The sequence below is a fragment of the Columba livia genome, chromosome 19 (genome assembly GCF_036013475.1).
Source record: "Columba livia isolate bColLiv1 breed racing homer chromosome 19, bColLiv1.pat.W.v2, whole genome shotgun sequence".
Taxonomy (NCBI): domain Eukaryota; kingdom Metazoa; phylum Chordata; class Aves; order Columbiformes; family Columbidae; genus Columba; species Columba livia.
In genome coordinates, this window is record NC_088620.1 from 5,484,929 (window position 1) to 5,501,499 (window position 16,571).

Consider the following 16,571-nt stretch of genomic DNA (forward strand, 5'->3'; position numbering starts at 1 on the left):
TGCTGTCTATAAAGGTTTTAATATCAGTATAAATAGGGCACAGTTACAAAAAACTGCAAGACTGGAGCAATGGAATTTTGATTTACAAACGCTGAGTCAGGCCTTTGCTCTTCAGAAACACACACAACACGCAGACCGTGGGTGAAGGGGAGGCGTGAACACACATACACCGTCTTGCCTTGAACCATTCCGTACAAAAATAGCGGTAGAAAGATGGTCTCTGAATTGCTGGCTGATCCCTTGGTTGTGCCTTAACTGGACTCTGGCTGTGAGGGAGAGGCAAATTGCACCTTAAGAGCAGAGATACCGCCCAGTGGAAAGCTGGTCTCTCTCCATCCAGCCACAGCTTCCCCAGCGCAGGTACAAGCTATAAAAATAAAGGTTTTGAGTGTTCAGCGCTAGAACCCAGCCGGGACGCGCCGGCAGATGGAGCGGGTGGGCTGCGCACGCGGGCTGACCACCAAAGAGCCACTCTCGGCTTTCCTTTCGTTCACGCTGCTGCTTGGGTTGCAAGAGTTGAAGGGGATCGCGCTGCTGCCGCCACAGCTCGTTTGCAGCCCTGCCCACACCGGCCTCCCTCCCGCTACCAGCTCTGCAAAGGTGCTGCCTCCTGGGGTGGTCGTGAATGTGCTGCAAGTCCTGGAAAGGGAGGCAGGGGCCGCACAGGATCTATCTCTGCACGTGCCGGACAAAGGCCTGCACGAGCTGAAACAAAGGCTCCTGCCCCTCCGGACCCAGCTTGGAGGCAGATTTTCCTTGGGGAGAGGGAAGAACCCCACTGGCCGGTGAAGAGGGGCCACCGCGGCGGAAGTAACGAGACAGGCTGGAGAGCAGCGTACTCTGAAATGAGAAGCAGGGAACGAGTGAGCTTCTTCCAAACACGCGCCCCTCCACCTCCCCCAAAAAGGTGCAGGTGGTGCAGGAACAGGCACCGGTTTGTGCAGCCCAGGGTTCCTCCAGCTGTTGGCTCACGCTGGGGAACGGCTCCATGGCAATCAAAGACAAACAACCTTCTCCCACAAGACACGTTTACCGCGCAGAGCGAGGCAGGACGGTACAAGCTGCTTACCAGCTCAGAGCTGAGCTCCTGCTTCATCCGTTGCTTGTCACGGGGGTGCACAGCTGGGTCTCTCAAGTACCGAACAGCCTGGGAGATGAGCAGGTAGAAACAGTTTTCCATTGTAAACATGAGCAGAGACCTGTGCAAAGAAACGGAGATGAGCAGGAGCCTAAAAGGTCAGCACGCTCTAGTTGCAAGGTCAAAGACTCTGAGAAAGGCTTCACACAGGGTGTGCAGGAGGGAACACTGTTACTGTTTACATTCTGCTCAAGCAGCGATACCCAAAAGCTGTGGTATGCAGAGCAGAAACCCCTGTTAGCCATCAGGGATGTCCAATTTAAAAGTCTTGGTAAATAAGTATCAAACAACGCTCTACCTACATCTTCAAAGGTTGATGTGATGGCTTCACACACCCTCCCCCAAAAAATCCCTTCTTGCTTTGGGGAGCTTCTGCCGGGCCATCTGAACCCCCTGGACTCAGAGTGAGCAGCTCTGGAGCTCAGCTCTGAGCCGAGGAGCAGGAGGTTCTGCTCCTCGGCCACAACTAAATCAAACAGCTGGAAACTTACTTGAGGGTTTTGGTTCCCTCTTGCATATTCAGCCCTGCAGCCTGAGGGAAAGGTTCCTTCTTCTTATCCAGCTTAAAAGGAAAAAAGACAGGCATTAGAGATAGGGATGATAAAGAGGAAACACTTGCACTCTTCAAAGTATCAGACGAACGAGTGCTCTGAGATCACCAGCTGCTGTGATCTCCCCACCATAGGAACGGCTGTTACCTCTCCCAGCATGTTAAGGGCCACGTTGACTGTGGCAAGAAGGGTCCCAAAGGAAGGTGCGACATCCGAGTCAAAGGCTGGTGTGGTGAAACTCAAAACGAAGAGCAAGTTGTACTCAGCAAGGTCCAGCGACTGTGGAGAAGCAGAAAGAGGAGTGAGGCCATGAGTGTGCTGTTGTCATAGTAACAGCAACACCTAGTCCCTGTAGCACACTTTTTGTATGGAGAACTAGAAGCACTGAGATCATTTCCCAAATCCCAGGTGTACAGAGCAGCAGAGAGTGCTCTGTGTGATCCTGCACAATCAGACTACATGGCTCTTCCCACATGAATGAACCTTCTCAACTCCCAAGCCGTACAGCTTGCCACCAAGCGGCAAGCAAAAGTAATGACTCTTGCCAGGTTGTTTTCAAACACCCAGGCACAGAGGCACAGGAAAAGGATTTTAACTGTCTAAAAGTCAGCAGCAGGACATTGCCGGAATCAAGGATTAAACCTTCCTTCTCTGAACCTGGAGACCAGCCACTGGTCACACCGACACAGGAGGATAACAAGAGGGTGTCGCTTCTGCAGGGCAGCACACTGAGGATACAAACCCAGCTGGGTTTAGTCTGCTCCGGTAAGGTTACCCGTACACAGCACTGTGCAGACCGCACAAAGCTCAGCCCGGCCATCATCTCACACCCAGCACTCCCTGACTCCTATGGGGAATTCCTTGTGTCCTGCCTTCCCGCTCTGTGCAGTCACTGTCTCAAGCAGGACAGACTGTGCCCTGCTAAACACCCCCAGAACAGCACCTGAAATACCAGAAACCCCCCCGCAGGGAGCAGCATCTCTCCTCTCTCTCTACCTGATCCAGGAGGATCTGGCAGACATCAGGGGTGAAGTGGCGCAGGGCGGCAAGAGACTTGCTGAGGATTTTCAAGAGGCTGTACTGCACCGTGAGCAGCGCTTTCTGCTCCGCTGCCTCCGACTCAGGACCGGGATGTTTGGAGGAGGCTTGGGGATTACGCTGCACTCGTGGAGTCACGCTTGATGGAAGGGAATCGCCATTTTTTGTCTGTGGGGAAAGAAAATAGAACGTCTTGAATGCACATATGATTATTTTGCACTAAGATTAATACTTTGAGGGGAAAAAAAGATGCTACTTATAAAAGGAATGAGGAAATAAGGCACCCAAAGTCTGTCACAGCTGGTGTGCAGCGGGGGAAGCACTGCATTGCAGGGAGGCAGCTGCAGAGGCTATTTAGATTCCACATTCCAGAAAAATAACCTCTAATCAACACACTGAGCCTTAGCCGTGATGAAACAACACATCAGGAGCAATGCGTCATCTCCACCTCATGAATTTAAGGATTCCCCAAGAACAAGAGCTATCTCTTTTGAACAAATTCAATCAGATCAAGGACAGCAGGTCAACAGCGGCTTAATTAACGGCACTGCAGAGTACTACAGCAACGCAGCCTTCGTGCTGCAGAGTGGGCAGCTATAGAGTGATAACAGCACCATTCAAACGCAGGCTGCTGTTTCTTTAGGACCGGCTTTACACAGGCCAGGAATTTGGGAGTCCAGACTACTCTTTGCACATTTTTTTGCTGTGGAGAAATGCAAATCCTAACTGTTGATGGTTGCCAACAATCACCGGTAGGATTACCAACAATTCAACATTCAAGAGCCTGCAGATTGAATAACATTTGCCTTTCAACAGGCAGCGTGGGTGTGCAACACTCTGACCTCACGGTTTGGTTCAGGGTCCCCATCCTCACCTGCAGGTAGTGCTGGAGCATTTTGCGGCTGTGCAGGAGGGAGGTGCAGGCCTGACATAGGTAACACAGATTCACCTGAAATAAATAACGTGGAAAACTGAGAATAAGACATTGAATTCCTCAAGTTATTTTTCTAAGCTGTCTCCTCTCTGTCCCCAACAATTATTTTTCCTCAGTCAATTCAGACAAGGTACTGACAGCACAGACATTTAAATGAGCTCAGAAGTAGTTCCTGTTAAAAGAGCAATAATAGAAAGGTGATACAGTGCCATTTTCTATTAACACATCCATGTCCCTGCACTCCAAGGCAATGCATTATCCACAGTAATAACTGGATGCTTACCTGCATGTCCCTCATAAGCTGTGGCAGGTGGAAATGCCACTCCTTGGTGAAATTTGAGAGCTGAAGAATGAAACCAACAGTGTGATCGGCCTCTTCCAGACAGGCCAAGCTCTGTACTGTCCGTACTGCATTCAGGCACTGGAGAGAGAAGAAAATCAGGGCAATGACTGTTAAATCACTAAAATCCCACTCCCTCCCTTAGAAGAAAAAGCTGAAGCTGCAGAGGACCTGCCCTTAGGGGCTGAAAATGCATTGATGAAGGCAGACGAACAGCACGTGGGTCAGACCCAAACAACTTTTTATTCTTAGTCAGAGGTCGATGCGCTTCACGAGCTGTGCTGCCGTGCAGAACATGCTACAAACAGAGCTCAGCACCTGTGTGCAAACGGGACTCTTCAGCCCATCTGCACTGACACAATCCAGCCAGTGCAGGTATTTCAGTACTGCAGGACACGAGAGCTTGCTGACCCGAGTGGGGACTGCACCCTGACCACAGCATTGTTGTTACTGGAGCAAGGCTGAGCCGAAGCCACCTCCAGGACGGCTCTCATACTTTTATTTCCTGAGCAGACAACCACAAAGTGGGTTCCCATCAAACTCACTTCTGCTGCTGGGTTAAGCAGGCACATCAAACACCTGTAGCAAAGTTATAACCCCAAGAGTGAACAGGATGAACAGATGGTGTCTGGCCAGCTCTAACAAGTATTGTAACAGTTATCCCTGCCCCACTGCACAGCTTGAATATTCTTTCCTCCTTTCCCCACAAGGGAATTATTTCTAATGTAAATCTTTCTGAAGCAGGAGCCTCTTCTCAATGTTTCTGCACTTCCTGACATGTTTCCACGCCTGTTGCAACACAGAAGCTAAGGAACAGTCGCAGGGAAGTACACAACACACCTGAAGAATCCTCTCTTGATGGACACCGACAAAGTCCAATGCTTCCGTCAGGAAGTTGTATCTCAGCGTTTTAAGAAGGCGTTCCATCAGCGACATGGAGAGACGATAGACCCCAGGCCAAGAGGGGCCATCCAACGACTTTCGAGATGAAGCGGATGTCTGAACAAATCAGATACAAAAATAAATTACCTATTTATGCCGCTGCCCAGTGTGGCACATGCCACAAACCCTCCACCCTGCGTGGGAAGTCTCCAGTCCCCAGGGGTGGCTGCTGTCCCCCCAGATGGGAGTGCTCTGCTCAACCACAGCCCCAGGGCAGGACATGGCATGTGCTCCTGGCACGTTCCCACCCAAAAGGACGCAGCGCCCACCTGGATGGCTCCGTTAGTGCTGAGCTGGTACACGCTCAAGAGGGGCAGGCAGACACTCTCTGTGACACCAGCTCCAGCCACTGCTGCTGCTCCCTACAAGACACAGAACGAGCCACTGTTAAAATGGGCACATCTCTCTCCTCTCTGAGACTAAAGAGATTCATTTTGCATTAGATATTTCTGTCCTTTGCACTGTCACCACCCTTTTAGAGAACTTCCATCCACACACGTCTATGTTGTTAAAGAATCAATATCAAGAAAAGCAACGCTGTTCTTCCAGTAAAATCTGACCTGCATAACTGTACTATGAATTTCATTTCAATTATCACCTGGTTTGGTACATACAAAACCTTTGAAAAGGGCTGGCTTTGGAACGACCCTGCCTTCACCTCAAGCCCCACACAAGTTGAATTTCTAATAGATAAATAACGCTTTATTGCAACTAATGAAAAAGCAGGTTCCGACACTTAAATGCTGTTTTAACTAGGAGGGGATGATTTGCATTGCAGAATACATTTGGTGAAAGTGCCTGCTCTAAATTACAGGTTTGGCTCAGCTCTTCCATCCAAGACATCCCATTATCGAGAAGAACGAGGAAAACTAAGCAGGCGTACGCACAGGACCTGCGGCTCGCCAGCTTTAAAAAACAATCCTTTATCTACAGATCATTGTTCAGCTGCATTGCAGGCAGAATAATAAGACAGACGGTTCCTATTAAAAATGTATAGCTATATGCTCTCATTTCTCCGCATCTCTCACCTGTTGAGTCCTCGCTAAGGTCAGCAGTAAATGTAATGAGGCCTCTGTGAAGTGAAGGTTTTGTTTAACTCTCAGGCTGATCTCCAGTGCCGCAAAGATAGTGGGAAGCACAGGGACTTTCCTGGTCACCTGCAGCCAGTAGTCTCCATCTTCATCAACTTCACAGAGCTCTTTGGCCAGATGCAGACCCAGAACACACACCTGCAGGGACAAGAGAACAAGGTGTAGGCTTGACACAGGTACCAAGAAAATCCTGAAGGTATTTACTAACACAACCTAAAGTTCAATCATTCTCAGAATCATAAATTAAGGCACCTGGTATCCCTCACATTACACTCCGCACGCTTCCTGGCTGTATTAGCAATCGTGACAACAATTTTTAGGACAGATCTGTAAGACAGGCAGCAATGGCCAGTTTCCCAGACTGATGTGTGCCAGAGCAACAAGGAGTAATTCTGAAACAGAAACTGCTGAAACTTCTGTTGAAGGCAACGGGCTGCAAGTGGAAGTTGTTCCAAACATACATGGAACCTTTGACTAGAGAGAAGAATGAAGCAGACAAACAGGTCCCTCACCCCATCTCGCTGGTCTTTGTGTTTCACTCGGGAGGCATCATCTGTCTCCATGCTGTCCTTGTCATCTGTAGCATCTCCCAGGGTCAGGCTGTGTCGCGTCTGATCAAAAAGCGCAATGACCTCGTCCTGGAGTGTTTCACACACGCTCAGCACCAGCTGCGAGTACTGGGGGATCTCGTTCACTGTGGCACACACAGAACAAACCGTTAACACACGATCCATGTACTCAGGTGTCCAGTTTAACCAATAACGTCACTGGGGCATGTTTCTTGGAGTTAATATTTATTCTGTTTTCATTTAAAAACCTACAAAACAGAATGTGAGGAACTGTGACTAAATGACATGGTTAAGTCTAGGAAGATGTAATACGGGATTAAAAGGTCATCTGAATAACAAAAATACGTGGTTTTACTGAGAAGTCACATAAACTCATGACATTTCAGGGCACAAATCAAGCACTACTATGGACAGATTATTCCATAATTGCTCGTTACAGCATTTCCTACTCAGTTTTCCAGGCTGCTGGACTGCCCCATGCAAATTGGGTACAGTCTATGTTTGTGAGTCCCTATAAATACTACATTCTTATCAAAACCATGATGATAAATCACAGCACCTTGTACCAGCATGACTGGAAACTCAAACTGAACGGTAAAGAAAAGCATTTAAAAATAACCCAACCCTCTACTTCCTATTCATTTTCTAAAATATATAGGTTCACAGGGCCCAGGCAGCGGCAGAAGGACATGGAAAGGGAAACCGATACACATCTCAACACCACGGTTGCCTTTGTATGTGTTGTCCAGAGAAATGGTGCCCAGATTCCACCGAGCGTCTCCAAGTGCCACTGCAATGTAAGATGCCTCCCAAGTGCCAACAGTAACGACCAGACTAGTTTCTCTGGTTTGTAACAAAATGCCCCCTCAGACAACCTGCTTGTGTTTGGGTCTTTCTTTATCTCGAACTAGAAATTCATGTCAGAATCCAAGCTCTAGTGTGACTGTGAGATGGTGTCACCAGGGTGTCCCTCCCACACCTGCTGAGCTGTTTTCGAAAACACATGGCAACCCCGTCTTGTCTCTGTCAAACTGTTCAAACACAGAGGTTATTGTTGGGGAAAGACAAGAGAAGGGAAGACACAGACACACTATGAATGACGAACCTCACGTTTTTCTAAAACTAGCTAAAACAGGTAAAAAAAGCAGAGAAGCCCCACAGGCTGGTGACTATATTCAGCATCCTGTACTACTACTGACACCAAATGCATTTTTATCTTTAGAACGTTAGGGAATATTCAGCCCTGGCAGCCCTGCTCTTGACACTCGTACACACACCACCTCACCTTTCATCTCCTTCATTTGCAGCACAGTGATAAGAGCTGAGAACACTTTGGCTTTGGTTTTCTCCATCATCTGCTGATCTGCCTGTAGCACTCCCTCCAGAATCTGCGTCAAGGAGTTTATGATTTTATCCACAGAACCCAACTCGCTGACAACAGAAAGGGAGAGCTCTTCAGATTAGACAAGATCCCTCAGTAAATATATTGGCTTGACTGAGCTGTGTGGATCATAATTTATACAATCCATACAAATAAAAGCAGTTGTTTTAAGTAAAGTTTAAATCACCACCCGGATCTCACTTCAGACATTCCACAGCGCAGTGAAAATGCAGGACTGACTATCACAAAAGCTTTTTTGATACACTTTCCACAAGCAAGCAGGAAGCCAAACCATAAAAGTATCACTACAAGAGATTTCAGCAACAGCCTACAGACATTTGCCCTCCCCAAAGAGAATTTTGTGATAAGGTTTCGGTTTCCTCCCCAGATCACTAAGGGAATCTCACTAGAGCAAATCACTTAAACATAACCTCCCAAGTTTTTCTATTTAGCAGTGACTAGTAATTATCCAGATAAAATACCTACCTCTTCCACTGTTTGAGCAGGATGAGAAGGAGGGTGCACAGCATAGAGCCCAGCTGCAGACAGGACACTGACATGGGAACCAGAAGCTAAAAAGAAATACTGCAAGAGTTAGAGTTGCAATAGTTACATGTAGGAACACTTAAGAATGTCACAGCATCTAAAAAACCTATGATGACAAAGAGCTGCAGAAACAGAACTAGAAACAGCACCTACCAAAACCTTGGTCCCGTTTAGCACATCCAGAAACAACTGCTGATGAACTGCAGAATCGGTCAGGTGCATTATTTCTGCCTAAGATCCACAAAGAGATCAGTCAAGCACAACAAAAGATGCACGTTCTTAACAGTCTAACATCAGTCCACTGCTTTGTTACCTTAAGAATTCATTAACTTTTATAGCCGCTGAGTGATACAGGTTTATAGAGATCCCTGAAGTATTACCCTAACAGCTGACAAACCATTGGCAGTGACTCGTTTCCATAATGGTGCATCCCTGCCTCACTTGACTCGGCAAAACCTCTTCAGGATTCCAGAATTACTTAAAATTGCTATAAAAATGATTTTACTACCTCCCTCCCCTGCTCAGACAATGTGCTCACTTTGATCAAACAGTAAAATGCCACCACTCTTAACCTCTTGTACCATGTGCATGCCAACTGGTGTTGTAAACTTATATACAGCAAAATTGAAAGAAAAAACAGTGAATTCTTCATTATGGCTCAGCTGGCCCTGAGAAGCTTGACACCAGATTATTCAAAACGTTAATTTCAGATTAACATGAAAGACGAGAGGCAGCTCTTACATGGCTCGTAGAGATTATCAGCAGCATCCTCCAGGCTGAGATGAGCATTTGATACTCGGTGACGGAGGCGCAGCTGCTCCCCTCGGTCTCTGCCACGTGATACGCCAGTAACTTCACGTATTCTGACCAGTAGGCAAAGCGCTTTTTGGTGGAGAAATTCTTCAGCGTGTCTTTCAGGGACTGATCCAGTGAGCCCCTGACCAAAGCAAGAGGAGAAGTTATCTTCATGTATTCTTTGGTCAGAAAACATACTTCTTCTGAGATTCAGGCAGGAAAGCCAAGGACACAGCTTGCAAGTGAAGGTTATTCCACATATTAGACCTGTGCAGGGAATCCCACTTTCTGCATCACATGTGAAGGAAAAACATGATCCCTGAAGAAAATCTACAATTTACTTTTCATTTAAGCGAGATCTTAGTTAATCCTGACTTTTCAACACATTAAATGGCAGTTATGCTCAGGAAAACAAAATGAGTGGGAGAAACTTAGTAATATGTTATTCAGCAGTCATTAGAGTAGGTGTACTTAGCTTAGCTCACATTTTGTTTTAATAAATACTGTATATTCTCCTTCCAGGATACAAGGAAAATACTAACGTTCTCATCTACGGGCTGCAGAAAGACTTTAACCTCTTTTTGTGCAATTGGTGACTGCAAGAAATGCGTGTTTGCAATTTCTTTATAAATCACCATTCCTCCCACATTTTCACAAAATTACAGGTACTTTGTCTCGCAAAGCCTGCGCGGTCTATCAAGATTTAACAGACACGGTTTAGATAATTACAAAGTACAAGGATGAATGAAAGACTACCAGAGACTCACTTGACAACATAGTAGATCTCCAAACAGATGATTTTCATGATTAAGGCACAGGTATCCAAGACACTGAGCTATAAAGACACACAAAAAGCAAAATCTGAGCACGTCGCTCTGCAGGGTGAGTTCAATTCTGATTTATCCCTTCCCATACCCTTGCAGTAACCGATACTTCAGTGTTGCAGGACCCTCGTTTCTCCCACAATAGCAATAGTTATGTCATTTGACCATAGACTGGTGATAATAAGGGGAGGATGCTGTGTGCAAAGCAGCACAGGACTTTCATAGTGCAGGGGAAAACTCCCACAGAAAGGAAGAATAACAAGAACCTAATCAACTCCTCCATGATACTGGTCAGCCTGAGCTATGCCAAAAAAATTAGAAGCTTATTTTGCCAAACAGCACCCAAGGTACAGTACGGCTGCCCTACGGACAGCGTACCTTCCCCAGTACGTGTTACCACAAATGCTGGGTGACATCCAGTTTTGTTTCATATGTGAACAAAGAGCAGAGGATTTCAACAGAGAGTTCATGGCTGTACAGTCTCTGCAAAGCCAGGAAGCATTTACTTCATCTCTTGCCTGTGTTCAAACCACTAGATGATATTTCCGAAAACTGCAAGCAGAGGGAAGAGCCACCTACATCACTTGGAAACCCTATCTGAGAAGTACGTAACTACCTTAATTTTGTTTGGATGTAACTCACCTCTGACGATTCTGAAGGCGGAGGAAGAGTCCCAAAGAGGGGATTGGTTAGATTTTCCCAGAACTTCGGCCTAAAACACATATACAGAAGTAAAATCAGTTATCTCCCCCAACCCACATGCCTTTTGACTGTTCCAAATTTCATAGAAAATGTGTTTGGGTAAATACAAGCTTATCTAGCTTTGTATAAAAGTAACAGAGTGAAACATACTTGTTTCTGAACAAGCACAGCTCTCATCTTCTTTCCCAATAGACCACATTCGAAGCCCACACACTGCACACCCTTAGCAGAGCACACAAAGACTAGGATGCAAATGTCCCTGGAAAGTCTGATGAACCAAAGAAAAAGTGTTTTGGGAAAAAAGGAAGGAAAATGCGTTGTGGAAAAACAACTCACTTTGTCCTCAGAACCAGCATGGCGCTATCTCGACGGTCCTGCCACAGCGCGTGCAGGAAGGCGATGGCAGCACGATGCAGGAGGGGAGGGCACCAGTACCTCTCCTGTTGTTTGGAGTCTATCAGCTCCAAGACTACTTGGAGGCAACTCCACTCCCCTAAGCTGAATTCCTAAAAAAAAAAGGAAACAAGAGAGTTTACATCACCACAGAACCACTACGTAGGCATCTAGTAAAGCAGAATGTGTTTGACTCCACTTGAACAATACACAGACAAATAAATCATGATGCTGTCATATATTTTGTATATAACTATAAGGAATGCAGTCATAACATAGGAGAGAAAAAAATATATTTTTAGGTGAATAAAAATTGAACTAAGCTAAGAGTTGGTAGAACCAGGTGCCTTTAAAAGGTCCCAACACAAGAAGATCTTGCACTGCAAAGCACCAGAGGGTGTATTCTGGAAAACTGATAATGTCCACTGTACATCTGGAAGCTGAAATCTTCAACTTTCTGTCTGGCTACTGTCAAGAGGCAAGAGAGTGGGTCACAGGGATCCCTGGTCTGAGCCAGCGGATGTTCTTATGTTAACTATGTATCTGCCTTGGAAATATTGGGAAAGTTTCTGTATGGTTATAGGGAGAAGTGAAAGTGGGATAACAGCACATCCACTAACTGCAAGTACCAGCTGCATTTATCTCTCCATTGAGCGCTTCAGGTCACATGTAACAACCACCTGATTTTAGAGACTAGTGCCATAAGACTGCTGTGCATGCTGCAATAAGAGACTAGTGAGCCCTTGAGCAAATTTCTGCTGTTCTACCTTTGACCCGTCACTGCCATCCTTCACTTCCAAGTTCAGGAACAGCTCAATAAGCCCAGGTTGTGTCTCCACCGCAACCGTGAGGAACTCCAGGATCATGACCTTAATCCGCATGTCCTCAATCCTGCTCTGCAGGCGGGTGAGGAAGGCGTCGCGGATGGCGGCAGCGTCGCTACCGAGGCAGGCGTAAACAGACATGGGAGCGACCTGCAAAGCGCAAGAAACATCACAAGCAGGAAGAACCAAACCCTACAGAACGCTGCTTCTCTATGTAAAAGGTGATTTGCATTTCAAATTGAAACTGGAAAATATCCGATATTGGATCTACAAACGGATGTTGAGGGAACTCAAATGTAAGTTGTTGTCATTAAGTGAGAAGCAACCTGCAAAGTGATCCAAATTCTCCTCTTTGGCAATTCTGCTCTACCCCTCACCTACTTCTCAAGGGTTATAACAAAACTGGGAAAAACAAAACCAGTTTTGGAATAATGTTTCTTGAAATAACCAAACCCAGAGCTGGACTTACATGCTTTAATAAAACTGCCAACACATTCTCAGGAGTGTAGTAGTGAAAAAGAGTAAGTCTAAAAGGCAAAGATGAAAGATCCCAATAAAAACTTAAAAAGGATCCTCTTCTCGGTAAGATGTAAAAGTTCCAGCTAAGGTGGTCTAGGAAATGTATTTTAGAGTGTGACTTAAGAAAGTTAGTCAAAAAGCGGAAAGAGATCAACTGGAGGTACAAACACTTTGCAGTAAACACCCCACTCATGTGGAACCTCTTGTCAGATGCTGAGCAACTTCTGCAACAGCAAAGGACTATTTTAAAAAACTAAGGGTCTTCTGTGTGATTTTTAACATGCTTAGTGCTTTCAGTCCACGTTGCCTTCAACTGACTTGCATTAAGCTTCTTAATACAAAAAAGCCTGAAGCAATTATCTTGAAAGAATTTCAGTGGTGGAATCGATCATGAGAGAAGCAAAGAGTGTGAGTGTCATCTTACCGTAGCCAGTCGTTTGAGCAGCTGGATGGCCAGGCGTGGAAGCGCCGGGTCATGCTTGTGGTAGATGTATTTGGCCAAGACCGCAATAAGATTGTTTCCGTGAGCACCTGGAGAGAACGCAATTAAAACCAAAGAGAAGAAAAGAGCAATAGGATGTAACTATTTGTAAAATAATGATTTCCATAGCAGAAGGTGGGAACTAGGCCAGTCTTGCAGAATAACAAGGCAGAGGTACGAATGGCAGCTGATTTACTGTGTTCTGTAATCACACGCAGCTCATTACAAAGCAGCAAGCAAGCAGCCACGTTCGCTTAATACTTAAGAAGCTGTCCCAGAGGAGAAGAATCCCTTAGAGGAGGGAGAACAGCTCTTCTCCCAGCACTAGAAATCACTTCTTGGAACCCTGAAATCTTTACTACTGTTTGTAATGAGACACACAATGATTATTTACAAATAACAAAAACCACAGCTTCCCAGGCTTCCCCTGTGGAGAAATACATACCATGCTGAGTGAGCGCCTGTTCTAATGGGGACACCACGCTGGAGGGGGGTTTCAACCGGATGACATTATTGGTAACCGAGAATGCCAGCTTAACGGTCTGGATCAGCAGCTGACCTTGGCCTTGTGACTCATCACTGTGTTTCCAAAAAGGAACCAAAGTAAGTAACTGTGTTGAAAACCAACATTTATCATTTTTTGCACAACATTCAAAAAGGAAATTCGATATTCTGTCAATCAGGGATTAAAAGACATTTTTACTCAGACTGTCACGTCACCATGTAACAGTGGTGAAATACAAACCCACATATATCCGCAAAAAAGTCTACCCAGCCCTGAGTTCTCGGCATCAAACAAAAACAAGAAAAAGCCCGACAGCCTGTTGTCACTTTTTCCCCCTCTTTGGCATATCAGGATTTAAAATGTAGTAAGACAGAGGGAGAAACATTTACAGAACCAATCTCACAGAAATTACAGTGAAAACTGGATGAAGAGATAAAACTGGCTCTAAGTCTGGTATTTTCCTAAGATTTTCCTTATCAGATAAACATTCTGGCCTTCAGGGAGCCACATAGGGAAGTTAAGGCGCTCAACACTGAGACGTCTTCAGTTCTTCCAGAGTACTTCAAGCTGCCTTGAGAACCATCAAGGCCAAGCACTTCCAAAATCACAGTTCAAGCTTTATTACAATTTATTCATGAGCATAGCTTGACTTAAACTCTGCTCATACCTGAAGACACAGAACTTCTAACACTGGCTATAATCCTCTCACTTCTAATTTAGTCATTCAACCTTGAGTTCAAGACTCATAAATGAGCTCAAGTTCATTCTTTATGAAAAAATGTAAATGCTAGCAAATGTCAAACAATTGAACACATTTACACCCACTGGCATGCTCCAAGTGCCATTTAGAAATATAAAATTAAAACAAGAGTATGAAATGGTTAGCATACAACAAAGATGATATACAGATCTGGAACAAACACAGCTTGCTCATCCAGAACACGCAAGTCAGGCTGTCATGGTGAGCTGTTATGTTGATCCCCTGTTAAACGCAATCAGTTAAAGCTCCATTTCAAATATTATCATTTGCTTCTTTCCTCACACTACCGAAAGGAAACGCAGCGCTCACCTGCTGGACTGGGAGGCCATCACCATATCGATAGTGTCCACGCCGATGCTCATGATGTTGATGACAGCTTGTCCGGCCTCCGTGTTGGCCAGGCTGAAGACGCACAAGGACTGCAGGCTGGGGGCACTGCTGCCAGACACCACGGCACAGCACATCAGCACCAGGAGCACTTGCAGTATTTTCTCACCTCACACTTAGAAAACTACCGCAAAGTAACTTCTTCATTTCTACATCCCCACTCACCCCTACTTTATTCTCCCTTCTACTTTCTTCAGGGTGCACACATCAAATAGGAAAGTGGGTGGCAGCCAGTCCCAGGAAACCTATTTACTGTTTTTCTTCACCAGGTGTTCTAAAAAACAAGGTCCCTAATCTTCTCCCTTTCCTGTACTCAGTAACACTGAAAAGAGCAGAAACCAGCACTGCACAACCATGCCAGTTCATTCCTAGTCATTTACATTCAAAAACTGAAACAAAAAAACAGCAGCAGGGCCCTCCTGAACTGTAAGCCAGGCTAGCGCAGATCTGAAATCCATCACCTGTCTTACCTGCTGCAAGGATCCATTTCAGGGCATAAATTCAGTATAGCATGGATCAGCTGCAGAATAAGGCATCCTGAAAGAGATGAAATGGACTGCTCAGTTCAAGAAGATCTGTCGCCCAGCTCCTACTATTTTGAAACAAATCACAGCATCTAGCTATACTGGTAGACATACAACGCAAATCCCAAATGGCTGCTAGAAAAGGTATGATAAAAAAGAAGTAAAAATTCACACATCTTCTCTGAGAAGAGAGATGACCCTTTTTAGACCTTTTCCTCCTTCTTCCCCCCCCTCAACATCCTTACCAATTTTCTCTCTCACTCCATGAGAGTTATAACGCCATTTGTGGTAATTTGGTAACATCTCCTTCAGGACAAACACAATGCAAGGGACAAGTCCTTGGCTCTGGGTGCTACCAAGTTGTCCCTAGGAGAAACAGAAATGTTATTGCCCCCTTCTGGGTAAAAGGACAAGAAACCATTTGCAGGAAGGTATGTCTTATGTCTTTAAAGAAAACTGTCGAGCATGGGGACTTAAATTTACATGAGACTTCCACTCTTTTGTAGATCGGATGAACCAAAATGTTTTTTTGAAAGAATCAGACTACAGAGAAAGCAAAACCAGTGGCACAGAAGGGAGGGTCAACCTATGATTACTCATAGAGACCTGTTGCGCAGGATCTCAGACACGGCTGGATTTCACTTTCCTATCGTAACAGCCTACAGGTAACTTGACACGCAGAGCATTCCAGAAACACTCACCCGGACAAGAGTCGTGATCAGGTTCAGGAAGGAGACGGTAACACTGTACTCGCCTTGAGGCTGTTCTATGCTCATCAACAGGTTTCCATAACCCCCAGCGTTCATTCCCTCTGCGCTGTGGAGTGAGCAAGAGGGTTTCTTACATGAATAGCAGGACTCTGACGTGAGTGAGAGAGGTCAGATGCACAGATTTCACACTGGCAAAAAGTTCTTGTGGCAGGTTATGAATAGGTTAGGCAAATAATTAAAAAAAAGGGAGCTGGGGGATGATGAATACCTAATCATGTGATTCATGCTGGACACTGGATTGGCAACAAACGGTAAGAACCCTGTGTGGTGAAGGTCAGTCCAAACCTGCAAGAGAAGAAGTACAGATATTCTGTCTCATTCACATATACACATCTGCTAGTTCTCAAATCCAGCAAACCCAGGTTGTTTCCTCACCTTGGCTGGCATCCGAGCAGCCAGTACCGTCAAACAATTGACACAAGAAGCAATAACATCCACAGGGGGAGAGATTACAGTTGTTAGCCTAGAAAAACAAATATTATGCATAAAAAGCATTGCCATCTGTGGTCTGTCTGGCCTATATACTGCTGTTTTGATCATAAAAGCTTCTCTCTCAC

At 45.5% G+C, this 16,571-nt stretch overlaps 1 protein-coding gene across 2 annotated transcripts in view; it reads right to left on the reverse strand.

Moving 5' to 3' along the window:
* Positions 1 to 16,571, reverse strand: part of NUP188 (nucleoporin 188) — a 27,196-nt gene continuing 10,625 nt past the window's right edge. The window contains exons 18-44 of one of the 2 annotated variants that reach the window (XM_065035825.1): positions 16,390 to 16,477; positions 16,223 to 16,299; positions 15,946 to 16,060; positions 15,490 to 15,610; positions 15,191 to 15,257; positions 14,643 to 14,768; positions 13,514 to 13,647; positions 13,012 to 13,118; positions 12,012 to 12,218; positions 11,188 to 11,357; positions 10,792 to 10,861; positions 10,093 to 10,160; positions 9,272 to 9,467; positions 8,684 to 8,761; positions 8,471 to 8,556; positions 7,889 to 8,034; positions 6,547 to 6,728; positions 5,972 to 6,172; positions 5,213 to 5,305; positions 4,842 to 5,000; positions 3,945 to 4,082; positions 3,602 to 3,676; positions 2,686 to 2,895; positions 1,837 to 1,968; positions 1,630 to 1,700; positions 1,070 to 1,199; positions 1 to 840 (exon numbers count right to left, since the gene is read on the reverse strand). In XM_065035825.1, coding sequence (XP_064891897.1) covers positions 670 to 840; positions 1,070 to 1,199; positions 1,630 to 1,700; positions 1,837 to 1,968; positions 2,686 to 2,895; positions 3,602 to 3,676; positions 3,945 to 4,082; positions 4,842 to 5,000; positions 5,213 to 5,305; positions 5,972 to 6,172; positions 6,547 to 6,728; positions 7,889 to 8,034; positions 8,471 to 8,556; positions 8,684 to 8,761; positions 9,272 to 9,467; positions 10,093 to 10,160; positions 10,792 to 10,861; positions 11,188 to 11,357; positions 12,012 to 12,218; positions 13,012 to 13,118; positions 13,514 to 13,647; positions 14,643 to 14,768; positions 15,191 to 15,257; positions 15,490 to 15,610; positions 15,946 to 16,060; positions 16,223 to 16,299; positions 16,390 to 16,477 — 3,418 coding nt within the window. In that variant the 3' untranslated portion in view covers positions 1 to 669. Of the gene's footprint in view, positions 841 to 1,069; positions 1,200 to 1,629; positions 1,701 to 1,836; positions 1,969 to 2,685; positions 2,896 to 3,601; positions 3,677 to 3,944; positions 4,083 to 4,841; positions 5,001 to 5,212; positions 5,306 to 5,971; positions 6,173 to 6,546; positions 6,729 to 7,888; positions 8,035 to 8,470; positions 8,557 to 8,683; positions 8,762 to 9,271; positions 9,468 to 10,092; positions 10,161 to 10,791; positions 10,862 to 11,187; positions 11,358 to 12,011; positions 12,219 to 13,011; positions 13,119 to 13,513; positions 13,648 to 14,642; positions 14,772 to 15,190; positions 15,258 to 15,489; positions 15,611 to 15,945; positions 16,061 to 16,222; positions 16,300 to 16,389; positions 16,478 to 16,571 lie in introns of both variants that reach the window. The other variant, XM_065035824.1, reaches the window with a different exon arrangement.